Raw genomic sequence first — 23,155 nt, 5'->3', positions numbered from 1 at the left:
TGTACAGTCGCTTAAAATTATTCCACATACTTCAATGTCGCCAACCGTCGCAAAATTCTCTAGAAAAAAAAGGAAATTTTGTTTTTTTAATTTATAAAATGATATAAAGCGGCAAAATAGAAAAAATAGTATAAAGCACTTGTTCCAGAAGGTTCTTCAAGCACTCATTTATTTAAAATGTGCTTGAATAGACCTTCTGCAACTTGTACTTTAATATACTATTGTATACGCTCTCAAAAATAGTTATTTGTCGAACTCAATTTAGTTTCCAAAATGAATTTTTTTCGGACTCATTAAAATACTAGGTACGCAAAATAGTAGGTATATATTAAAAAACAACTTTTATAAGACCAGTATTGAAACACGAATTCAAGTTTAAAAGACGAGTTATTTAAGGAATGAGTGCTAAAGTCTTATGAAACCAGTTTTTTATAGTATTTTTTATAATTTGCCTTTTTTATGCTACTTTAATCGATATAGAGATGCTGTGATGGTCCGTGTGTTTGGTACACAATGTCTTAATTTTGAAAGTCAAATGTGATCCAGTCGCCTTTTCATTATTAAGACATCGCACATATTAACGTCATTTTTTAAAATAACTCCTGGCTACACCACTCGATTTTTAAATTTGAATTCGTGTTTCTTGAGTAGTCTAATAAAACTTGTTTTTAAATGTTATGCAATTAACATCACACATGAGGCTATTTTAGAAAATATTTTATTTAATTATATAATAAATAGTAAGTTTTGATTAATGCCACGAAAATGTTGCAAAGTATGTTTTTGAAGACTATTGTTTAAAACTTTACAAATGATCAGAAAAAAATAAAACACAAAATGTGCATTATAGTTAGGTGACCAAATATACACTTGAGTGTAGAGAGTGGTAGTATTGCAGACCGATTCGATTGCATATAAAACATATTTTTTGGCATTATTTGTATTACGACAATACAATTTATTATTTCTTTAATTGTTTGATATAATCTCTAGTTATTCACTAATTGTGTTATTGTTAAATTACTTGGAGTTTGTTCCGGAATGTTTGCTTGCATAATCCAGATTGCAGAGGCGTACTTAGAACACTTTCAAGGTCGCAATAAACCTATTTTTGACAGATGTCATTTATGATATTTGTGTAGCGTTTAATTATGCAAGCAATTTAGATTTATTGTTATTTATGAGCTGAAATGATTGTGAATGCAACGTGAAACCGAACAATACAGTGCTCCATTAAAGGTTACAATGTGAATTCGAGGCACAAAAGGGGAATCTGTTCTGTTGCATTGAAGATTATTTATTTGAACAAGAAATATCAGCTTATGTTAGTGGTTGAAACATGCCCGCTCCTCCAATTCCAACAGTCGTCGAGCCTGACGCAGGTACAGCCCTGAATCATTAGAAAAACAGACTTAAGTCATCAGCAAATAAACACTTTTTTTGTTCCAGCAGAATGTCGCAGTGTCACAGACAGTGTCGGCTCGCATTCCGACATATCAGGGCATACGCTTCAAGCCGCGAGTTCCATCATGGGACGGCCCCATATGGACGTCGTTTGTGTGATAGATATATGCCAGTCGCAGAATTTGGCCCATCGGAAGAAGGCCTTGGAAGAGGTCAATCAAGCGTGTCTCCAAGTGGGCGCCACACTCAACCATATCCAGGTAGTTTAAACACAGGTCGCTGTTTTGCATTCTATATCAATCTTATTTCAGTTTGAAAAATTAGATTTTGGAGAAACAAACGTAGTCAGCAGTTTTTACAATGCAGATATGGTTATTGTTGATTTTTCATTACCGACGCAAATCATTACATTGTCATATCATCTGGGAGTCAGGGAAAGATTCAACATGAAACACAACATTTTAATTTACAATGACACAGATACTGAAGCCACTGAACGTTTAAAAGTATGATAATAGAAATTAAGTATATTCATAAAATCAAAATAATTTTCTAGTGTTCCACTCAATACCCTTGCATATCTTACATTCTAACCGAGGATGGCATGTGTGTCACAACTGGAAGATCAAACGATGGAGGTGAGCTTTTAAGTCAACGTTTAAAACGATCATTGCAAGACGTTGAAATACAAAGCAAGTAAGTAACATTTTTGATAATTTTTTGAGTCTGTTGTAATCAGAGTTAATTAGGGCTCATATGAAGGAAAAATTCTTGGCCGATTTGAAGAAACTAAAAGAACAAAAAAGCGGCGAAGAACTTCAAGAGTCTTTACACAATATTAGAAGGCGTTTGGACGATCCTAATGTTCTCTCCGGTGATGTTGTTTTAAATATGTTATTTTGTTTTCGTGATATTCAAGATTATGACTCCATGGTGCAACTTGTTGATGATCTAAGAACACTTCCTGCAGCAAGGAAATACCTTAATTCATATATTTTGTATCTTTATGCTTTTGCATTGAATAGGAGGAAGCAAGACGGTGATAGAGAGAAAGCTCTTAAAGTTTGCATTGAAGCTTTGGAAAAAGTAAATTTTAGTTGCTTTTTTACTATCCATAAATGTTTAAATTACTAAATTTTAGAGAGAAAACCATTTCCCAGACATGATTTGTTTGTGTGGTAGAATTTACAAAGATAAATTTACGGAATCAGATTACAAAGATGAGAAAAGCCTAGGCGAAGCTATTTATTGGTACAGAAAAGGATTCGAAGTGCAACCAAATGAGTATGCAGGTAGGCTAATGGTTATTAAACAAGAGAATTTACTAATCAAGACGTCATAAATGTGCCATTTTAATTTGAACGAGCGCGTTAAAAAAATGTTATTTTAAAAGACAATTTTTTTTTGTAATAAATCAACATATTCTTATGTACATATATGTATTCCTTTTTTTAACACAGAAAAGTAATTAAAGATTGTCGTAGTCTGTTTTTGAGTCAAAAAAGGTCTAACTTTGGACTTTTACATGCAGTTATTATAATTTTCTAATTTATTATTTTAAGTTTGGGTTTATCTAAAATGTGAGTGTAAAATAGTATATTAAAAAACAAGTGGTACAAACATTCTCATTGTGCATGAGTAGCACAATGAGAGGTTGTAACACGTGGTTTTTATACTATTTTTTCTATTGAGCGCTTTTTAAATTGAATTTATTATTATTTATTGAATATATTATTTAAATTTTTGACATTTGACGTATGCGGTATCTAAATTGCTCTAAAACACGATGTAAAGTTTGTTTTTTTTTAAATGGAAATTACCAAGTCAAAATTTTGGTGAAAAAATTGGTAGCAGCTTGTCTCCATAGCCACAAATTTTGTTTGCTCTTTGTTTTTGTCCCTAGAAATTTTGTTAAAAAATTATGGTTATGTTTTCAAATTCAGATGTTGTCAAAATTGTGACTTTTATTAATCTTGTGTGCCTGTTTGCTCTTTGAAAGCACTATAATTGAACATCTGAGGACATACATCTTTACCTAAGGTCTAAAGACAGAATTCAGTGCTAATAACTTTGATAGAAACACACCGCAAATAAGTACAGTTCGAGACAAAATACTTTGGTCGTCAATGTCATTTGAGTGACATTAAATTGTAAAGCATGCTTTAGGACTGTTAACCTTATTTTTAGCTATTGTCAATCCTAGTTGACAAGTTGTACATATTTTTGATAGAAAGATATAATAGCTGTCATTAATTTGAAATTGCCATTTATTTTAACGTTAAAGCTTGAATTACATTAAAGTGACAGAAAAGTGACGACCAAAGTATTTTGTCTCCAACTGTACAATTTTGTGGCCAAAATAAATGAGGATCTTGCTACAAAAACTTTGAAGAAAAAGGATTATTTAGCAAAAGGTACAAGTAGGTATCATGATGATTTTGTGTAATTTATTGAATTGAGCTCAAAGTTGATGCATTTTTTAAATGCTTCTTCACTTTAGTTTCAAAATTGTTACTTTTTCAACTCGTTCCTCAAAAACGATGCACAATACACTAATTTAATTGCGTTCTTTCCGAGGTTCTTTCTCATTCATGTTTATTTTGTATTCTTGTCCATTTTTACAAAACATTGAAAATGTTTAGTAAACCTGCATTACAAATTGCGTCTACATTTTAACGGGTCCTTTTTCTAACTTCCTGCTTGCGAACTATTCGTTTCCAAATTTCTAAAAACTGTTAACGGTACCGAATTTGTTCCTTTTTTTGGTGTTTCGTCTCAAAATTTTCTTAGACAATTTTTTGTGTTGACGTTTAATGACATTGTTTTCAAATTAATTCACAAAACCAGAACTGACAACTTCTTTTATTAAAATAACCAGGAATGAGTTTACTAGTGGTGCCAACGATAAGACTGTTTGGCATTTCCATTAAAAAAAAAAAAAAAACAGACTTTAGTTAACTCTAGAATAGTTTAAATTATATTAGTTTCGGTGAAATACGTTGAACTGCAACAATTTCTTCAAACGACAATCTATGGCCAGTGATTGCCGAAGTATTGCACAAAAAATCGCCAAAAAACAGTGTCACAAAATTGCATTTTATTCAACTGTTTTCAGTTGCACAAAATGCTTATTGGGACACCGAAATAAAAAAAAACATGTTTATTTTATTAAAAGTCTACATTTATTCACCTAACAAAATTATTTCTCAGTGCGTGCAAATTAAAATTTAAAATGAAATATTTTATTCACAATCACTAATGTAATATGCCGATTACTATCCTTTTAAAAGTTGGGAAACACATCATTATATTTCATGAGGAGTAATAATATTACTTCTCTTGGACGGTAAAATGCAGAATTGCCAATGTTAAGTTTACCAAAATACCTTGAATTTTTTCTTTCGAATTGTCTAGTTACGTATAATATTTTGTTGAATTAGTATTCAATTGCTTCTGTAGTAGTTTTTCTTACTTCTGGGGAAGTACCCAACGATTTTAAATCAGATTCACACATTATTTCAATATTTTCTTTGACATTTGTGAAATATCCAAAAATCGGGCGCAATTTGGATGGCCTACCATGTTTGGACCTTAACTTTGTTAGAATTTTATTTTACTCACATGAAAATAATGTGATTGTGAATAAAATAGCATACAAACCTCGGTGGTAATGGCATTACCCCTTGTGCCTCTCGATTGTATACATAAGCACTCGGGCTAATGCTGTATTTACCACCTCGCTTGTAATGTACTATTACAAGTTGAGAATTGTGTTATTAAACCCACAAACTGCTAGTTTTATACTCGATTTTATACTGCGTGTTACGTAAATAGACTAAAATCTCTAGGGGCGATTTCTTCGTGTATGAGTTACTAATATTTTTTAATAATTTTTTTATTGTATTTTGTTTAATAGGAAGAGTTTTATTAAATTAGAATTTGTGTAAGATATGATCTATCTAACAATCTGTGATCAAAAACATTCTAATCAATTTTATTTATTTAGTACCAAAGTACCAAATCAGTGGCGTCAGTGAATGCAAATGATTGCCTAATCAAGAATAAGCAGATATGCACTTGATTTGAATTTACGAACGAAGACAATTTGAAAGTCAAAGGTTTACCAATTTTGATTTTCAAAGGTGCCGGCTGATTTGGCTCAAAATCGAGAAATCTTTGAATATTTGTTATCAATAAATTTATTAGAGCTAATTTGAGCTTAATTATTTTTAATTTTTTGTTACGGAACATGTTAAATGAATGTTGTTTTTATTCTTACATGTAAATTGTGACTTATCGTCTCTTATCGTATTCTTCCACAATGGGGAAACCCTTTTTGGCTTTTTATTGGTCACGTTTAAAAAGCTGGTAACATTTGAAAAAGAAAATATGTTTTAATATTAACAGTCTTGCTTGAAGGAAGAATTTCTCGAGAGATTTTGATGTATGTACATAACACCATGTATAAAAGAGCCATTGCTTTATTTCATGAGGAAAGACGAGTTTTTCTGTCTAATTTTTAGGGATCAATTTAGCGACACTGCTGGTAATAGGTGGTGCCGACATCACCGGCAACGAAGAGCTTCAACGTATCGGCATGGTCCTCAACAACCTAATTGGCAAGAAAGGAAGTTTATCTTCACTACAAGACTATTGGGATGTTGCTACGTTTTTTGAAATATCCGTCCTCTTTCAGCATTATTCAAACGCAGTCCAAGCAGCTGAATGCATGTTTAAATTAAAACCTCCAGATTGGTATTTAAAATCAACAGTTGGTAACATACAACTCATCGACAGATTTCGTAAAAAACGTGAGGAGGAAGGTTCTCCCGAAGAGAAGATTTTCCATTTTTGGATGGAATTTTTTCTCGAAGCTACAAAACCTCCAGCTAAAGATAGTTTCCGGTTTCCTGCACTTATCCTCGAACCTAGTAAGGAGTTTATGCCTAGCTACGTATGCGTGAATTTGGGTGCGGAACCGCAAACTTTACAAGTTACAAATTTGTGCGTTAAAAGTCTAAAAAATAATTGCACACAAATCCACAACTGGGAATTCACTGCTAACAATATACGCAGTGTCAGTTTTTACAAACGAGATGAACGTTGCCTCTTCCTCTACGTACATCACAATTCAGATGACTTCCAAATTTTCTTCCCGTCGGAAAGCTGCCGCCAATGTTTCTACGAATTGATTTTAGAACTGACTGATCATCAGGAAGGTTTAGTGGAATCTGAACCACCACGTGACATACGATATGAGTACGAAAGGGACGAACAGGGGCGACGTATAGTCTTAGGAAAAGGCACTTATGGGTGCGTTTACGCCGCTCGAGATTTGAACACACAAGTGCGAATCGCCGTTAAAGAAGTACCTGAAAAGAATCTCGGAGCGGTTCAGCCTTTACACGAAGAGATTCGCTTGCACTCGCAATTGAGACACCGAAACATAGTACAATATTTAGGATCGTTATCCGAAGATAATTACTTCAAAATTTTCATGGAACAAGTACCTGGAGGATCACTTAGTGCTTTATTGCGCCGCAAATGGGGCCCTTTGAAATCCAACGAACACACCATGGCCTACTACACCCGACAGATTCTTGAAGGTCTCAAGTATCTCCATGACCAGAAAATCGTCCATCGAGATATCAAAGGTGACAACGTCTTAGTCAACACTTACAGTGGTGTTGTAAAAATCTCCGATTTTGGTACATCGAAACGACTAGCGGGGCTATGCCCTAGTACGGAAACTTTTACTGGGACTTTGCAGTATATGGCACCTGAAGTGATTGATAAGGGACAAAGAGGGTACGGGGCTCCTGCCGATATATGGTCGTTGGGATGTACAGTGGTTGAAATGGCAACTGGAAAGCCACCTTTCATAGAATTGGGGTCTCCACAAGCAGCTGTTTTTAAAGTCGGATATTATAAGGATCATCCGCAAGTTCCGGAAGAGTTGTCAGATAGGGCAAAACATTTTATTTTGAGATGTTTTGAGCCCGATCCCGATAAGAGGGCTTCGGCGGCTCAGTTGTTAGAAGACCCATTTATTGGTGAGTTATTTTATGTTAAAAAATCAGCGTGGTAGCATGTGAAATAATAATTACTAGGGAAGATTTTTAAATAATTTATCTATATGTGAATTAATTAATTAATTTATCTATTATGAATTAATTTGTACGGTCGATGGACAAATAAAACTGGTACACCTAAAATTTGATTGAAGTGTATTAGACTATTGAATTGTCCACATTTGTCAGGGTCAGTATTAATTAATTGACACAAAATCATTAGTGTCTTCTATTTCGTTCATAAACTAAACTAAATAAAAGCTTAAATCAATTTGAGCCACTTCTAACAGAGTTTTGCTTGATTTTAAACCCGAAATCAACCAAAATCAATGTAATAGTTTTCTACCGATAATGAAAAGAAGTCGCTTTTTGAAGGGAAAAGGATATTGAGAAATAATAAAATGGTAAAATTAAGAGTCGAAGTGAGTCTTTTTGTGCTAAGCCCACAATTGAAGACCTAGCGAAGCGAGTGACAATAAGTTTTGTCTTAAGTGTGTTTAATTTTAAAAACAATGACATTTATGAAGCAATTGCTTAGTTTCAAGTCTCATTCAATTGAAGCAATGGGAGGCATTTTGAGCAATTTTTGTAGTTTTTATCTCTACTTAATTCTTAATTTCCTTCCAATTAAAGTTTTATTATCTCATGAATGAATCGTTTTTGGACTCATGTTTATGTTTATGTCACACTGACAGTATCAATTAAATAAGCAATTCTTTCATAAATGTTATCGTTTTTAATTTATCACGACCAACTTATACAAAATTTATTATTAATACTCTTCGCTAAGCTGTAACTCTTTAACGAATCAAGATACAAACAAATTTGTTTAAACTTTTTCTCAGAATGACATTTTTTATCACTGATTGACGTATAGCTTTTGGGAAACTCTGTGTACAGTGATGGACAGTGAATTTCGTCCACGCAATTTCCCTGACAGATTAAAAGTGTAAATTAGTCTTTAGGTTTTCCTAACCTTGTTTCAGAATTTTGATTAACGTTTGTCATGTTGACAGAATGCTCGATGCTTCTTGCTACTTTTTACCTTTGTCGTTTGTAGTGGTACTAGTGGTAGTTCTTGGTATATCCAAAAGTATAGAGACACGTCTTTGAGACATACGTTCTTGTACCAGAATTTTTATTTTATTATGTTCAAATTTGATTAAATTTGACAATACGTATTTGAATGTCAGTTATCATGACAATAAAGCACAGACTACAGTGAATTTTTGTGATTTCACAGAAATTGGGTGGACGAAATTCACTGTCCATCACTGTACTATATTTTATCTTCAAGCAGATCACAAAGGAACCAAAATTTAGACTCTGTTTACTTTTTAACGTTGAACGACCATCTTGCTATTTTCGATTTTAACATCTGTCACCTAAGTACATAGACGACTTAAATATTGGGTAACAATTGTGTTATTTTGTTATTTTCGAGGCTGTTTTAATAGGGATAATTTAATTATTAAATAATTCGTGTAACTTTGTAACTATGTATTGATACATAAATCTTGATTTAACCGTGTGAAATGCATGAAATGACTTTAATTGATTCGAGCCGCTCCTGTGGACATTTCAACTCCTAGGACTTTTTTCAACTCCGGTTACAAAAAAGGCACTTTAACCGTTTCTACAGAGATGCACATAGGCGCAACTTTCGACCGTTTGAAGATAATATTGTTATTTTTTCATTCATTCCGCGAGAATCTTGACCTCTCCTCATCTAATATAAATCTGCGAATTGTCTTAATTTAAATTAATTTAAAACATTTTTTCAAAACTCTAAGCATTTTTGATCATGTTTGCAAAACTATTCAGTACGTACTCTTGATTTTTTGTGTAAAAAATGGATTTTGTTTGCATTTCTTCTGTCACAAGTTTAGCTAAAACTTATTTACCTATTGTGTGTATTTTATTTTGCAGGAGTGGAAAGGAAGAAAAGCGTCCGTTTAAACACCGAATTCAACCGCAGCGTTTCTGTTCCCGTGGACAAAGTGCTTCCAAGACTTCCGAGCTGCAGTGCCCCAAATCAGACACCAACAACGCCGGAATCTGAGTACGTATTGATAAACGAAACAGTTTTGTGCATGCTTCCTAATCGTAATTACAGGATGTCGACAAAAACCGTGATAAAAACTTAACCTTTGTATAATAAAAAAGTTGTTTTCTTTTGCATGATCGTGAATTGTGTGAAAAATGATTGTTTCAAAGTTTCTAATCATTAATACAGATGATTGGTACTTTAAGTATTCATGGTAAATTTAGTTTTTTGGTTTTCGAAACTTGTCTTTTATTTTTTAACTGTTGTGAGGTTAAGTCGTGTTTGTTTTATTTTTTGTTTGTTTGTGGTGGTAATTGTAATTGACTTGCAGCTCCCAAAGCAGAGGCTCTCTCCTACCGCCCATTCAAATGCCCACATCACTTACATTCAACAGGTAATCCTGCTATTATACAACACAATAGATCAGACTTCTTCAAGGCAGGAGCACGAATTTTTTCTTAATTTGTTTTATTTGATTTTTTTAACTAAATTGCGGGAACAAAAATACAGTTCTTGTACTTGAATAATTAACTATCATTAACTCTATTTTATTTTTAGTTTAGCATCGACTCCCTCGCTTGAAATCGAATCATGTCAAGACGGTACTGAAAGAAGAAATTCGACGGGAACTCTTTTGTCGCCCGAAGTTGATGCTAGCACCGAAACGGACGGTTTTTATCTATTAAAAAAAGACTCACAAAGACGCACAACTCTTGCCAAAGTATTAGCACAAGATGGACCCAAAGTGTGCGAAGTGTGGATGCACAAAATTAGGGACAAATATATGGGAGAAACTGTACTCACACAAAAACATCTTGCCCGATTGATGGACGGTTTGAAGGATTATTTAACAGAGCAATCGTTGACCGTTGTCGAAAGTGCCGTTAGACAGCTGAAAGAAGAACTCGACTTTGATGTGACGGCCATAAATCAACTACAGTTTGCTATTTATTTATACCAGGTAAATACACGATAGAGAAATTAAACATCTGTCCCCTATAAAAATTCAACTTTTGTTGACATTCTCTTATCAGAGTTAGTTTTATGCAATGACTGAGTTACGTTACGTTTATTAAAGTGTGTTTTATTTGTAGGAATCCGTTAACGAAGTGCTTCGTTTGCACCCCATCAAACCTCATTGGATGTTCGCCCTCGACAATTTGGTGCGGTCTGGTGTCCAAGCTGCCATCACGGTCCTGTCACCTGAATTAGGCGAGAATTTGGCCAATCACAGTTCTCCCAGTACTGTGAACTCCGCCAAGTCCACCAAAAGTTCCGAAAGTTTCGATTTTCGAGATCAGTTGGTTCATTTGCGGACAGAAAATGCCAGATTGCAACAAGAATTGGTGGAATCGCAAAAACAGTACCAAATTTTGGTATGTAAGTTTTTGGTTTAACCAGAATTAATTTTTTTCTTCGGGTAGGTTAAACAATTAATTGAAAGTTTTCAATACCACTCCGAGGCTATCCGCGAATTGTGTTCGCAACGAGACAATCAGATTAAAGATGAGTTTGATGAAGATCCAAGATTGGCGAGTTGGTTACAAGGTCTTGGAGTTAATGAATTTGGAAGAAAGAAGATTCTAGCTGAAGGCTATACTTTAAATGAGGTGTTGTATAATATAGGAAGGGAGGAATTGCAAAGGATTGGACTCAGAGGGGCAGTGGAGTTTCGTATTTGGAGAGCAATAGAACAACATAGGCAAAGTCCAAATGTCTATCTGTGCAATGGAGTAACAGACGACACCAGTACTGTTTAAACTTCAAGATTTCATCATTACCAGACTGTGATTTTTTGTTTTCATTTTTTTTTAGAATCTTGTTTTATTTCAAGTGCAATGATATTTATTGTTTGAACAGAATATTTATTTCGTTTTTGTTCACTAATTAGTACAAATTTGAGAAAAGCACGCGATTTTATTTATACGTTTTTAAATCAAGTTTTGTTTTAATTTTTGTCATCTCGATTGGTAGTTTAACTCGATTCTTTTATATTAAAAGTTTAATCCGTGTATTTACTTAGTAAAGTTTTCATCTAAAATATTGGAAAACTAACTCTACTACATAGTTGTTTTACTAATCAAAGTTGAAGTGCCTTTTTACTAATGCATCACATTGTAGTTCAACTGTTTTAGTATTATTAATATTTTATTTTTGAAATGATGTTTCATTTTTTAATATTAGGCTTAAAATTGCCATTGAATAGTAATGATACTATTTTTGCTGTTAAAGTTTACACCATAATAAATGACTAATAAAAATAAATACTTTTATTTCAATTTATGTGCGTTACAAACATTCAATCAGGTTACAAATATAAAACTTATTTCCCTAGGATAATTTTTCTGGAGGCGCCAAAGTTTTGACCAGCTTGTGTGGCCCCCTTGTTGGTGCCGGCTTGGAGACCTATGATGGCTTCTCCAGCTCTTAGTTGTTGCTCTGTGAATTCGCGTTTGTTCTCTTCGGATGGACGGGGGCCCAACCATGGCCCCTTCCATTCGGGGTGTTTGTAAGCGGTGCGACCAATAGCAAAAATCGTGATTGTGACAGCAGCAATGTTCTTTTGATCCCACAAATCCGTACTTTGGAACAAATCGACATCAGGAACGCCGTATTTCACGCACGCTTTCTGGAACCTGTAAAAAATTCATTTAACAAAAATTGTATGTCGGCAACCAGTTATACACCGCTTATTGACCACGAGTTCCCCGTGTGATATCTTTACATTTCTGCGACCCTAATACTAGATTTACTGATTGCACTAGTTGATGATACTGATTCCTTTGTTGTGTTAATTAGTTGTCCGATTTTCATTAAAAAGGTGTTGCGTATTGGGTTGGTTGGTTTCTGGTTTGATCAGAAAAACGAAAGCTGAGGAGGCCTCTTGTGGTTTCTGCTGCCCTGTCACCACAATTTCATACTGGATGATTTATGTAGAGCAAGTAAAATTTAATCGTGTAATCCGGGCAATTCGATCAAATTTAGCCGGTAACCAATCGGTCCAAATTTCCTTATCGCCAAACGGGCCATTTTCTTAAAATACTCACGAAATTGATAAATGTGCTCCCATTTAAAGTGGGACGGACAATTTAAGCACCAAGGACAATACCTGTGCTTCCTCGTGATGGCAGGAGATCAGAAAGAATGCACGGTGGTCAAATTTATTCTTTTTATTCAAAGGAAAAAAGCGCCACTTTTGACTGCTTTTTTTGTTAAAGTTTCCGAACGATTGTTCACCATACAAGAGGAAAAGTTGCAGCAATAATTACAGTTTTTCTTTATTTAATTAGAAAGAAAATGTTTTTTGCATGAAATAACTTCATTTTCAACCAAAGGTTTTCCATTTATGCTTCTACCAACTTATACTCTCTTGTTAACAAACAAGTTAAAATTTACTTCGTCCGTAGGTAAAATTGTTTTTTTTATGAACTTTTCCTCTAAAATATATAAAATAATAGATAGAAAGAAACTAACAACTAACTATAAAACCTTTTTTTATGTATGGTGTCCTAATAACTAGTTGTTAAACTTGACGGCATAACCGTTAACGTTGTTAGTAAGTAATGTAGTTTAATTAAATTTAAACTTGAGTAATAATTATTAATTATTATTTACGTTGAGATAGCGATGTGATTTCTGTTATTACACTCACACATCTATTATTTTATGTTGTCTTGTTACACAGAACGTTAAAATTTAATTCCTCTGTGACTTTCTTTCTTGTCCCTCCCTCTCTTCCACTGGTTTGACGGAAAATGGAAATTACTAATGAAAATTTGGATTGGTTAACTTGCGAAGAACCTCCCTTATCTATTTTTTGTAATTGATAATAAAATAAAATTTCAATGAAGTAATTTAGGCACAGATCTTCATTCAGAACTCCTCCTTTATTTTTTTTCTTATAAACAAGATTTGGTCTTATCTATCTATCTATATTTTTATTTCTCTTTAAATTCCATAAACTAAGACCAATCAATCTCTCATTGGAAAAACTTTATTTGTGTACATGTTTTAGAATTTTGGCGAAATTACAGAAGAAAAAAAACAGTTCTGTTAATGTTTAGACAAACTCAATATAAAAAGAAATGTTTTTAGTTTTTTTCTCTTGTTTATAACTGAAATTTTTAGTTAAAACTCAACATTACAAAAACAAAATTTCAGAGCCATAGAGCAACAAATTCTTTTCATTGTATTAAATTTTTAAAACGATCCAGTTTTTGAGTTTATATACTTGTGAGAATTTTTTCAAAATTTGCCATTATATCTACCCTTTGCGTGTTTTTATTTTTTATTTTGATTTCTTTAGAAAGAAATGTTTTTTTGGGTGTTTAGGAACTTACTTTTTTTTTTAACTTATTGCAGTTTTAAGATTAAAAAACAATAAACCATTCTATCAGAATTTGAAAAAAAACTTAATGTATCAATTATTAATTTTCAAACTGGCAAACTAAAGCTGGGCTTTTAGTATAAAATCAAGATAATTGTTTATTGGAATCAGAGTTAAAAAATTTTGATTTTCTTATTTTCAGATTTATAAACTTTGACTATTAAAAAAAAATCAAAAATCTAGTTTTGGTTTCTTTTCTATTTTCCTGTAGATTCACAATCCGTAACCTTGCTTTATATTTGATTTAGGTAACAATGGTAAAAAAACAGTCTTTTCTTTCCTTTGTTGCATCACCGATATTTGTAGGAGTAGGATGTTGCTCAATTGGCAGAATTCATTTATTTTTAACTAAAGTACAGATATTGCCATACTATAACTACCAATTATTTCAGAATTGTAGTGTTAGAAATAAATTTAATTTAGTCTAAATATAATTTGTTAGCGGTTGACGCAAGTGCAGTGATTAGATGCCAAATTTAAATTGAATTCAGACGTTTTATTGTTTGAAACTGATGAAGCTTCTCGATGAAAAATGAAATTGAGCGTTATTTTTACGAGTATACAACCTCGCGGTACTAAAATAACCCACAAAAGAGTCACCTTTCGTAATTCTAAAATGTATCTTTTTTTATTTACCAACAATTTGTAAATGAATGGACTGAGGTCAAGTGGAGGTTATAAATTAAAAAGAAATATTTCATTCAAAAAACGACTGTTGTGGCTTTTACGCCAAGTTTACAATGAACACGGTTGGTTAACTTACTGGCTAAGGTTGTCCATCATTTTGTAGTCACCACCAGAAGTGTTGATTTTGGTGATGATTCCGGGCGAAAGACGGTTCATTAACTTGCAAAGGATTATTCCATCACGAAGAGCTATTTCGTATGGAACAGGTGGAAATCTTTCCCCAATAACAGCTTCGATCCAAGCCTGGGCTTCTTTTTCTTGCTCAGGGTCTCTTTTACCGGCAACCTGAAAAATATCGTATTTCATTGGCATACTAATCACATTACAATCTGGTTGGAATGTGTGTCGAAATTGTATAATTATCGTTTGATTATTTTTAGCCCCAGAAACCGATAATATTGACCACATTTTCAATTCGCGATATAAATTTCAGGCGTCGTCTGTGATCCAATAAAATTAAAAAGCGTGCCGCGTTGCCAAACTCCATAAATTCACAGTCTCTACCAAAAAAACCACTTTGACAACATGATTATCCAATTTTAACAAACACAGCGACGATTCAATGAATATTTTTCGGAAAGATTAAAATATCAACTTTTTTGGGTGGTGAAGCAACAAATATGAATGATTTAGAAAAACAAGTGTGAGCGTTTGAGTGACGCCCCCGCTTGTGCCTCCCATAAAGCCCATCAACTGGCACCAGACGCCTCAGTCAGTATCGTCGCGACGCTCAAATCAAACCTCTCTTCATCATGTCTGTAAGTCGCAATAATTTTCCACTAACAAAGATTTAAAAGTTTACAAAAACATATTTCAACATTGTGGGCTTGTTGAAAGATCTCCCCATTTTGAAATTTTTGACTTTCCAAAATTTTTGCTAATCCAAAAATAACCCACACCTGGTGTAGTAGATGCCAATTTTAACAAAGTCAAAACACAGCAATTTCGTCAAAACTTCCATCTATAATACTTTACAGTGTGTTGTAAAAATAGCCGACTCTAATGTGTTGTATTTTTGGAAATGATGCTCCTCACACTGCTACTAAATTATTGATTTTAAAATTAACCGTTGGCTTTCTAGAAACGCAACAAGGAACTGGAAGCAGAAGTTCTCAATTGGATCTTCCAAGTGTTGGGAGAGCCCGTCCCCAAGGGCGAATTTGAAGACATCCTCCGCGATGGTGTTGTCCTTTGCAACCTAATGAATAAGTTGGCTCCTGGTAGTGTGAAAAAAATCCAAGCCAAAGGAACCAATTTCCAGTTGATGGAAAATGTTCAACGGTTTCAACAAGCCGCCAAAAATTACGGTTTGCCACAAGAAGAAATTTTCCAAACGGCTGATCTCTTTGAAAGAAGAAACATCCCTCAAGTAATTTAAATATTTGGAAAAACATTAAGTAATTTTTGTTTTTTCAGGTGGCAATTTCCCTTTTTGCCCTTGGACGCATCACCCAGAAACACCCCGAATGGACCGGGCCCACATTAGGACCAAAAATGGCCGAGAAGAATGAAAGGACGTTCACGGAAGACCAGTTGAGAGCGTCCGAAGGGCAATTGAACCTTCAAATGGGGTACAATAAAGGCGCCTCGCAAGCTGGGCATGGCGGCTTTGGAAACACTCGTCATATGTAAATTTTCTAGTTTCTTGAATGCTTTTTATTATTTTTATATAAGACTCTAGGATAGGCTATGTAGTATTACTTTGTTATTATTTTTGATTTTGTAACATTTTTTGCTTCAAATTTGGAAGTTGGACCGTATTTTTAAACCAAACAGCTGCATACTAAAATAGATGCCTATAAATTCGGATCTACTAATGAATATATTGTCGAATCAAAACATTAATGTCTAACGTTTTCGTTGTAAAATAAATTGTTATCATTTTTGTGTTTTAATAATTTTCCCTTTTATTTCTTAGTAATACTTACTATATTCTTATTTACAAAACAAATTTTAAGTACAATAGTTAAGTGAATACCATGACAAAGTCATGAAAAGCATTGTAGTAATTAATTTCAGTTTATAGCTAGCACCTTTAGATTCTCTAAGCTTAACAGTAACATACCAAAATAAAAAATCTACTTATGGCAAAAAATTTACAATTTTTTTCAGTAAGAATATAAAAATTACATGAAAAAACACCATGTACTCGTAGTATTTAGAGACGAATGGAGAAATGTAATGATAAACGTCCCATTTTCAAGTTGTATCAATTAATTTTCATGAAATTAATTAAAATTTAGGCTTATTAGTAAATTCTGGAATGTTAAAAATTGACGTAAAGAAACATTTTAAATTGCTCTCATTAAATAATAGCATTCAGCTGTGGGATTTTATCCACAACTTTCACTGGTGTCACCAAGAAAATTCTTGAACTTGAACCTTTCAAGTTAGTCTATGTTTAAAATTTCAATCAAATTTAATCAAAGTAATGTCATTTAATTAGTGTAATTAATTTTTACCAATGTATACAATTACGAAAAAATGTCAAAACAAATGCGGAAAACAGGAAAACTTGTCGAAGTAGTGTTAAAATACTTGCAACATGAAGTAATGTTGAAATAACACAAATTTAACTACGTTGGACAAAGAAATTTCTCCATTATGATGATGGTCTGCAAATGACCTCATCAATATTTTCGTATTTTCTCTAATCCTGTCATTAACATTTCGTCTGGCTGGTAATGATAAGAGACACTTTATAAATAATTTAGAGAAAGCAGGTCAGTGTGTGCCTCAGTTTTGTAAAAAACAAATAAAAATGTTACATAATTGAAGAAAGATTGAACTATAGGTCGATCCGGAAACTTCCTTAAGAAGCCTAATTTCGTAATTTGAGAAGAACAAGTAGTTGTGTGTATATGTATAGTGAACCTTTGGAATTATTAACTTTCATTGGTTTTTTTCTATTTATATAACAACAAGGAACTGAAATTACTCAAATCACGCTTCACGAGAAAAACTTAAAATAACGAATTTTATCTAACAACATTCTTAACCCTCAAAACCTGGTTTACAACCACTTACTATGAAGCAACGACTTACTTGAATGTCATACTTCGTAACTAGCTTTTATAATAACTAATTATTAATAAATGTGCAATATTCACAATTATTTCTTTGATTATGATTAATTTAAGTATCAATGAACCTTCAATTTGAACGCTTTTTTGCAAATCAAAAATCAAAATTAACAAAACATCAATTACTTTTCGGCCACAATGAGCATCGCATGTTAGGCGCACTTAAATAGAAATTAAATATTTATCAATTTCCGTCACCCCCTCCACCTCCATTTCTTAATCCTCTCTGTACTTAAACACAAAAGGGAACACACTTGTTCTACTTGAATGACATATACTTAAATTGCAATACCTGTGCTAACTGAGTCAGTTATGTAACAAAGGCTCATAGAGCAGAAAACCAAGTGAAAGTTTATCTGAATATGACTCGAGACCAAGCTGAAGTCCAGTAAACATGTTGCGAACCTCCTTGCTTGTATGTCTCTTCCTGCATCTGGCGCTCGCCGTCATAGAGCAACGTAAGTTATGATTTTTTTTTACATATTTTTTTTTAATTTGATTTTTTAGCCGATTATGTGAAAACTTGTTTTAAAAATCAACCGGGTTTTATCAACTGTTCGACTCATGCGGTGCAAGCCTTATTCAACGCGATTCCAAGAGGAGAGCCCAGAATTGGGCTCGATCCACTCGACCCTTTGAAAGTTCAAAAAATTAAGGTAAGAAATCAAAATTTTTAATAACTTCAAATAGTAATAGAAAATCAACTAATTAAACAATTTGTCTATTATCATAGAAAAACAGACAAGGACATGTCAACATTAATTGAATCTTTCTTGCATAGTTCCTCGTAGAAAAATTTTCCTAAAATAAAAATGTATTCATTGTAGGAAAAAAATAAAAACGATGAGCTTGTTTATACCCACGTAAATTATACCTGTTGGCACAATTTCAAAATCGCAAGTTAAAAAAATTATACTATAAATAAATGCGTTTTTCATTATGAAAAAATAATTTTATGCAATACAGTATTTACATGTTGTTGAACGTTGACATTAAAGATAAATTTAATTTGCATTACTATTGCACATGTTTAGTAATGGTAAGTTGTTGTTAAATATTCATTGACTTGAGTTTTAGGACTAGGTCAGTGTCAAGTGCGATTACAGCAAAAATATTTGTTTTTTCATAGAGAAGAACAGGTGATTTCTTTTGTGGTTTATTATTTTGGATACTTTTTATGTTCTTGGTCAAAATAATTTGTATTTTTTTAAATTCAAGTCCAAGTCACCCTTAAAACAAGCTTGTTCAATTCTTAAAACAAACAGAAAATTTGTAAACCAATCAAATATAAAATAATTTAAACTTATTTAATTATTGTTATTATATTCTAATTTATGAAACAGGGTAACTATTCGATCGTTGCTAAGTTTGGTATGAACTGATTTGTTTTGTCATAGTTTAACGAATGTTTAAATTTATCTCTCCGTTAAATATGTTTCTAAAAACTGAGCCTTAATCGATTATTTTTTTGGTTAAATAAAAATTAATGAAACAAATTTGTTTGGTACTTATCGAGTATTATTTTTGATAATATGAAATTTAAAAGCCTATTTTAGTGTAGTAAATATTAAAAACATAAAAAATCCAAAGTTTTATTACAATATTCTAAAATTGGAAACTGTCAAATTGGTTTCAGAACGTAAAAACTCATTAAATATTCTAAAAATTTAGTTTTCGTAACTAATCACTTAATTACTTAAAACTTAATAGGCCGTAACGAAATTCTCTTGTTCTTACATGTTTTCTAATCTCTACAGATTTGTTTAAAAAAATAGAATGCAGCATGAATATTCATTTCAGCATTTTAATATTTTGCTGATGCAATTGTTGACAATTTGCGTAATTATATATTTTTTTAAATTCTAATTAGCTACAATAATGTTTACGTTTTATGACAATTTTAAATAACAGGAGATTAATTTAAATAGTAAATACGTCGTTTGTTTATGTTTAACACCTGTTTTGATTTAAAAAAATATTTGTTCTAAAAAAATTAGAAATCATCATCTATTGTTTTTTTAATTTTGTTTTCAATTTTACTAAAAAAAACTTAATACTTATAGTAATCATGACATTTTGTTAATTAAACATTATAACTGAAAAATAAAAATACTAGGTACCTGTAAAAATTGGGAGATACCTAATAATTCATTATAAAAATTTCATATAAATAATTTATTACAGTATAAATAATATATAGTATGTCCCCGGATTGAGTTTACAAGAGAAAAAAAAATCTTTGATTTTATGTCAAAACTGCAAAGGAAAAACATTTTTTGCTTCATCTATAATCAAAACTTCATTATTCTGATTCAGTGAGAAGAAAAGCAAATTTCTCTTGATTTTGGACAATGATTTTTCTCTACTGTTTAAATCTCATCACATTGACGGTCTTATTTTTTTACAAACAATGTTACTTTGATAATTAATTAATGACTTTGTATTTACTATCTTAAGACTTTGAGTTGCCGTTTATTAAAATTATAACATTTTTGTTATTTAAGTTGCGTGAACTCATTTGTCAAAGTAGCATCGTTGTCAAAAAAGTAAATCAAAATCAAAATATTTTTCCTTTGCAGTTTGGTGTAAAATCAAAGATAATTTTTTTTTTCTCTTATAAACTTAATCTGAGAACATACTGTATAGTTAACATTTCAAAAGGCGGTTAAGGTATCAACAGCCAAAAAATAATTTTGAATATTGGAACTAAACATAAAATAAAATAATAAAAATAATAAATAAAACAAGAATTCTTGAAAATTATATCTTTTACAATTTAATGTTTCTTGGATCAATATTTTTCAAAACTAAAGAAAACTGTAATTTTTGGCAAAAGTTACAAAATATAAGATTTCTAACAACTCTTGATAAAGTTTTCTAAAATTTTATTTTTATCTAAAAAATACTGAAAATATAATTCTTCTAGTATTTTTAGTTTAAAAATTTTTAGTTTAAAATGCGGGATTTATAGGGTGTTCAATTAAAAAAAAACAAATTTGTATTGCCATTAATTTCTGAAACATTGTGCATACTCGAAAAAAATTTCCAAACATGCAGTATAAACATGCTTAAAATAGCGATTGTCGCGCTTTTCCTGAAAATTCTTATATTACTTTAATAAATATTTCACTCAAGCTGCTGTTTTTTAATTTTTCAAAAGTCTCAAACTTGAATTTTTGTATAGAGTGCGATGTTGTTGAAAACAAAACGGAAATGCCAATTTCGCGCATCTCTAATCAGTCTTGTAATAATCACTAGCCCATCAATACGAAAGAAAGACGTATTCCTCGTAAAATTAAGCGGAGCGCAACTCGATTCGAAAGTTGCGTGTCCGAATGACATAATCTCACAATATCGGCGTTAAAATTACATAACACACCAGCTATAAAATGAAAACTCTTTAAAGATCCTGCAAGGTGGAGGAGGTCCAGTGACAGTAAACGCATCTTTAACCAACGTCACCGTCCTGGGTTTTGGCAAAACACAAGTGCTTTACAACAGCGTGGATCCAGTTACGTACGATTTCCTCACAAAACTGCGACTCGAGAGGTTGCGCATAGATGGCCTGTATGAGCTTTTGGGTCGAATTTTGGTCATCCCGCTCCGGGGGAAAGGCAACTGTTGGTTCGATGCCAGTGAGTATTTTGAGGCTAATAATTCTGGAGTTATTGCAAAAATAACACAATTGTTTATTTAACAGCAAAAGCTGCCAATACTGGCCATAAACCAGGAGATTATAAATAAATTCTCTGTTTTTTTTTGCAGAAAACATTGATATTGTTGCCAAGAGTGACGTCATTTTAGAAAAACGGGACGGTTTCCATTTCTACAATGTCACGGCAATCCATGTGAAATTCAGTATTGGTGGGCTAAAATTGCACATGTATAATCTATTCGATGGTATTAAAGCCTTAGGTAAATTTGAATAGTTTGTTAGATCTATTTAGGACTAATGAAAAACAATTTTAGAGGACTCAACTAATGCATATCTCAATGCTAATTGGAGACCGGTGGCCGAATCCTTGAATCCAATCCTTTCCAAAACCATCGAAGACATAATGATTGATATTTTACGAAAAGTTTTCGATAATATCCCTGCAGACTATTTCATAGGGGATATAGAAGATTGAAAGTTTTCCTTGTGATTAATTAAGTTAGTGTAAATTTAGAAAATTCGACACACTTTCATGCGCTGCTGAAATATTTCCAGCAAAAATAAACAAACTTAAACTTAGCTCGTGAGTCACACTTTAAGGCGCATACTTTTAAGCGAAAAACACCCCATTTCATTATTTCGTTTTTCAGTATTATTTATTAGAGTTTCATTTTTACAATAAAAATCATAAAAATAAATCGTCGTGGTCATTTCTGTCCCATTTTCCTGAGCTTCAAAGTAAACAAGCTTTCGCGAAAATAAATTGAAAGTCTTTTCGCTCACCTGCCAGAGAGGTCTAGACGGTCCAGGCATTTTTGTGGAAACTGATCACTGCTATTATCACCTTAACACTGTGAAGATCAGAGGTTTGCAGGTTAACTACGTATATTTTGGACCGACCCGTTCTTATAGTGTTCCATTTACAGTGGCGTCGCGGAAAGTACGCCCACATTGCCCAATCAAACAAAACTTAGATCTCTTAGTCATCATATTCATATGGTTTTGACGTTTGCTTTTGGCTGTACTTGCCGCATTTTTCGCTACATCGTCATTTTGCACAAAACAATGTCTGGATTTTTTGCCAAATTTTGAATTTATATATTTTTTCTTTCTTGGTCAATTTTCTAGTAGTGGAAAATTTTGTAGGTCAAGAGAAAATGGATTTTGCGAACAAAACGTCAAAACAAAATAAATATGAAAATTAGGTCGAACAAACGCCAAACAATTTAAAAATTAATCATGCATAGAATGAATTATTGGCTTTCTTTACCTATTTCTGTAAAATTTTATACATGGTTTATTACATTTTTTTTAATTAATTGTAATTAAACTTTTTTGTACACTTTTTCAAGCTGTTCTTTCTGTTCTTCGTTCTGTTGTTCCCTTATTAATTTTCTATTAACAAAAAATTCATATATAAACATCATATTTTAATAGTTATTTTTGTGTCTAAAACACTATTTATGCAAACGAACCATTACCGTTTGATAAATCTGTAAAAACTTTTTAGGTACGTGTTACAAACAACATTTTTGTTAAAGCTCTCAAAAACAGATTCAAACCTCTTATTATGTAAGATTGAGAGCAAATATTTTTCGAAAATATAAAAAATAATAATACCTGCCACCATAGTAACTACATTGTTGTTTTTGTCCACAAAAATTGTATTTTAGATATTTTATTATTGAGTCTTTATTATTTTAAGGACTTAAATGAGTTTGTACAATAGCTATTTTTGGAAGCGTAAGTATACAAAGAAAATACTACATCAAAAACTGACGTCGATATACAGGGTGTTTCACATAACTTTACGAGGCTTGC

At 32.2% G+C, this 23,155-nt stretch overlaps 4 protein-coding genes across 8 annotated transcripts; 3 read left to right on the top strand and 1 right to left on the bottom strand.

The window, feature by feature from the left end:
• The first annotated feature begins 916 nt into the window (after positions 1-916).
• Positions 917-11,790, top strand: LOC123008152 (mitogen-activated protein kinase kinase kinase 15). Of its 5 annotated transcripts, none has more exons than XM_044403798.1 (12): positions 918-1,382; positions 1,453-1,667; positions 1,716-1,910; positions 1,961-2,100; positions 2,154-2,490; positions 2,546-2,696; positions 5,928-7,457; positions 9,405-9,537; positions 9,854-9,916; positions 10,081-10,483; positions 10,617-10,898; positions 10,947-11,790. In XM_044403798.1, exons 1-12 carry the CDS (start codon positions 1,340-1,342, stop codon positions 11,280-11,282), a joined length of 3,828 nt encoding a protein of 1,275 aa, XP_044259733.1. In that variant the 5' UTR covers positions 918-1,339; the 3' UTR covers positions 11,283-11,790. The 5 variants fall into 5 exon arrangements, with proteins under 5 accessions (XP_044259734.1, XP_044259733.1, XP_044259731.1 ...); XM_044403796.1 differs by having other exon boundaries at positions 1,450-1,667; XM_044403797.1 differs by having other exon boundaries at positions 919-1,382; positions 1,450-1,664.
• Positions 11,778-22,273, bottom strand: LOC123008154 (muscle-specific protein 20-like). The gene is made up of 3 exons (XM_044403802.1): positions 22,118-22,273; positions 14,673-14,881; positions 11,778-12,158 (listed from the first exon to the last, which is right to left on the bottom strand). Exons 1-3 carry the CDS (start codon positions 22,145-22,147, stop codon positions 11,846-11,848), a joined length of 552 nt encoding a protein of 183 aa, XP_044259737.1. The 5' UTR covers positions 22,148-22,273; the 3' UTR covers positions 11,778-11,845.
• Positions 15,197-16,481, top strand: LOC123008155 (myophilin). The gene is made up of 3 exons (XM_044403804.1): positions 15,197-15,354; positions 15,678-15,965; positions 16,013-16,481. The coding sequence occupies exons 1-3, from the start codon at positions 15,349-15,351 to the stop codon at positions 16,226-16,228; spliced, it is 510 nt and encodes a 169-aa protein (XP_044259739.1). The 5' UTR covers positions 15,197-15,348; the 3' UTR covers positions 16,229-16,481.
• LOC123008153 lies at positions 17,937-22,032 on the top strand. The gene is made up of 5 exons (XM_044403801.1): positions 17,937-18,137; positions 18,187-18,335; positions 21,086-21,314; positions 21,445-21,594; positions 21,649-22,032. Exons 1-5 carry the CDS (start codon positions 18,074-18,076, stop codon positions 21,807-21,809), a joined length of 753 nt encoding a protein of 250 aa, XP_044259736.1. The 5' UTR covers positions 17,937-18,073; the 3' UTR covers positions 21,810-22,032.
• Positions 22,274-23,155: the final 882 nt, after the last annotated feature.

Source organism: Tribolium madens, unplaced genomic scaffold, assembly GCF_015345945.1.
Source record: "Tribolium madens isolate multiple individuals breed KSU strain unplaced genomic scaffold, Tmad_KSU_1.1 Scaffold_3;HRSCAF=73;Tcas5.2_LG2, whole genome shotgun sequence".
NCBI classification, from domain to species: Eukaryota; Metazoa; Arthropoda; class Insecta; order Coleoptera; family Tenebrionidae; genus Tribolium; species Tribolium madens.
The sequence above is the reverse complement of the archived record's forward strand: the minus strand, read 5'-3'. Positions and strand labels throughout refer to the sequence as shown.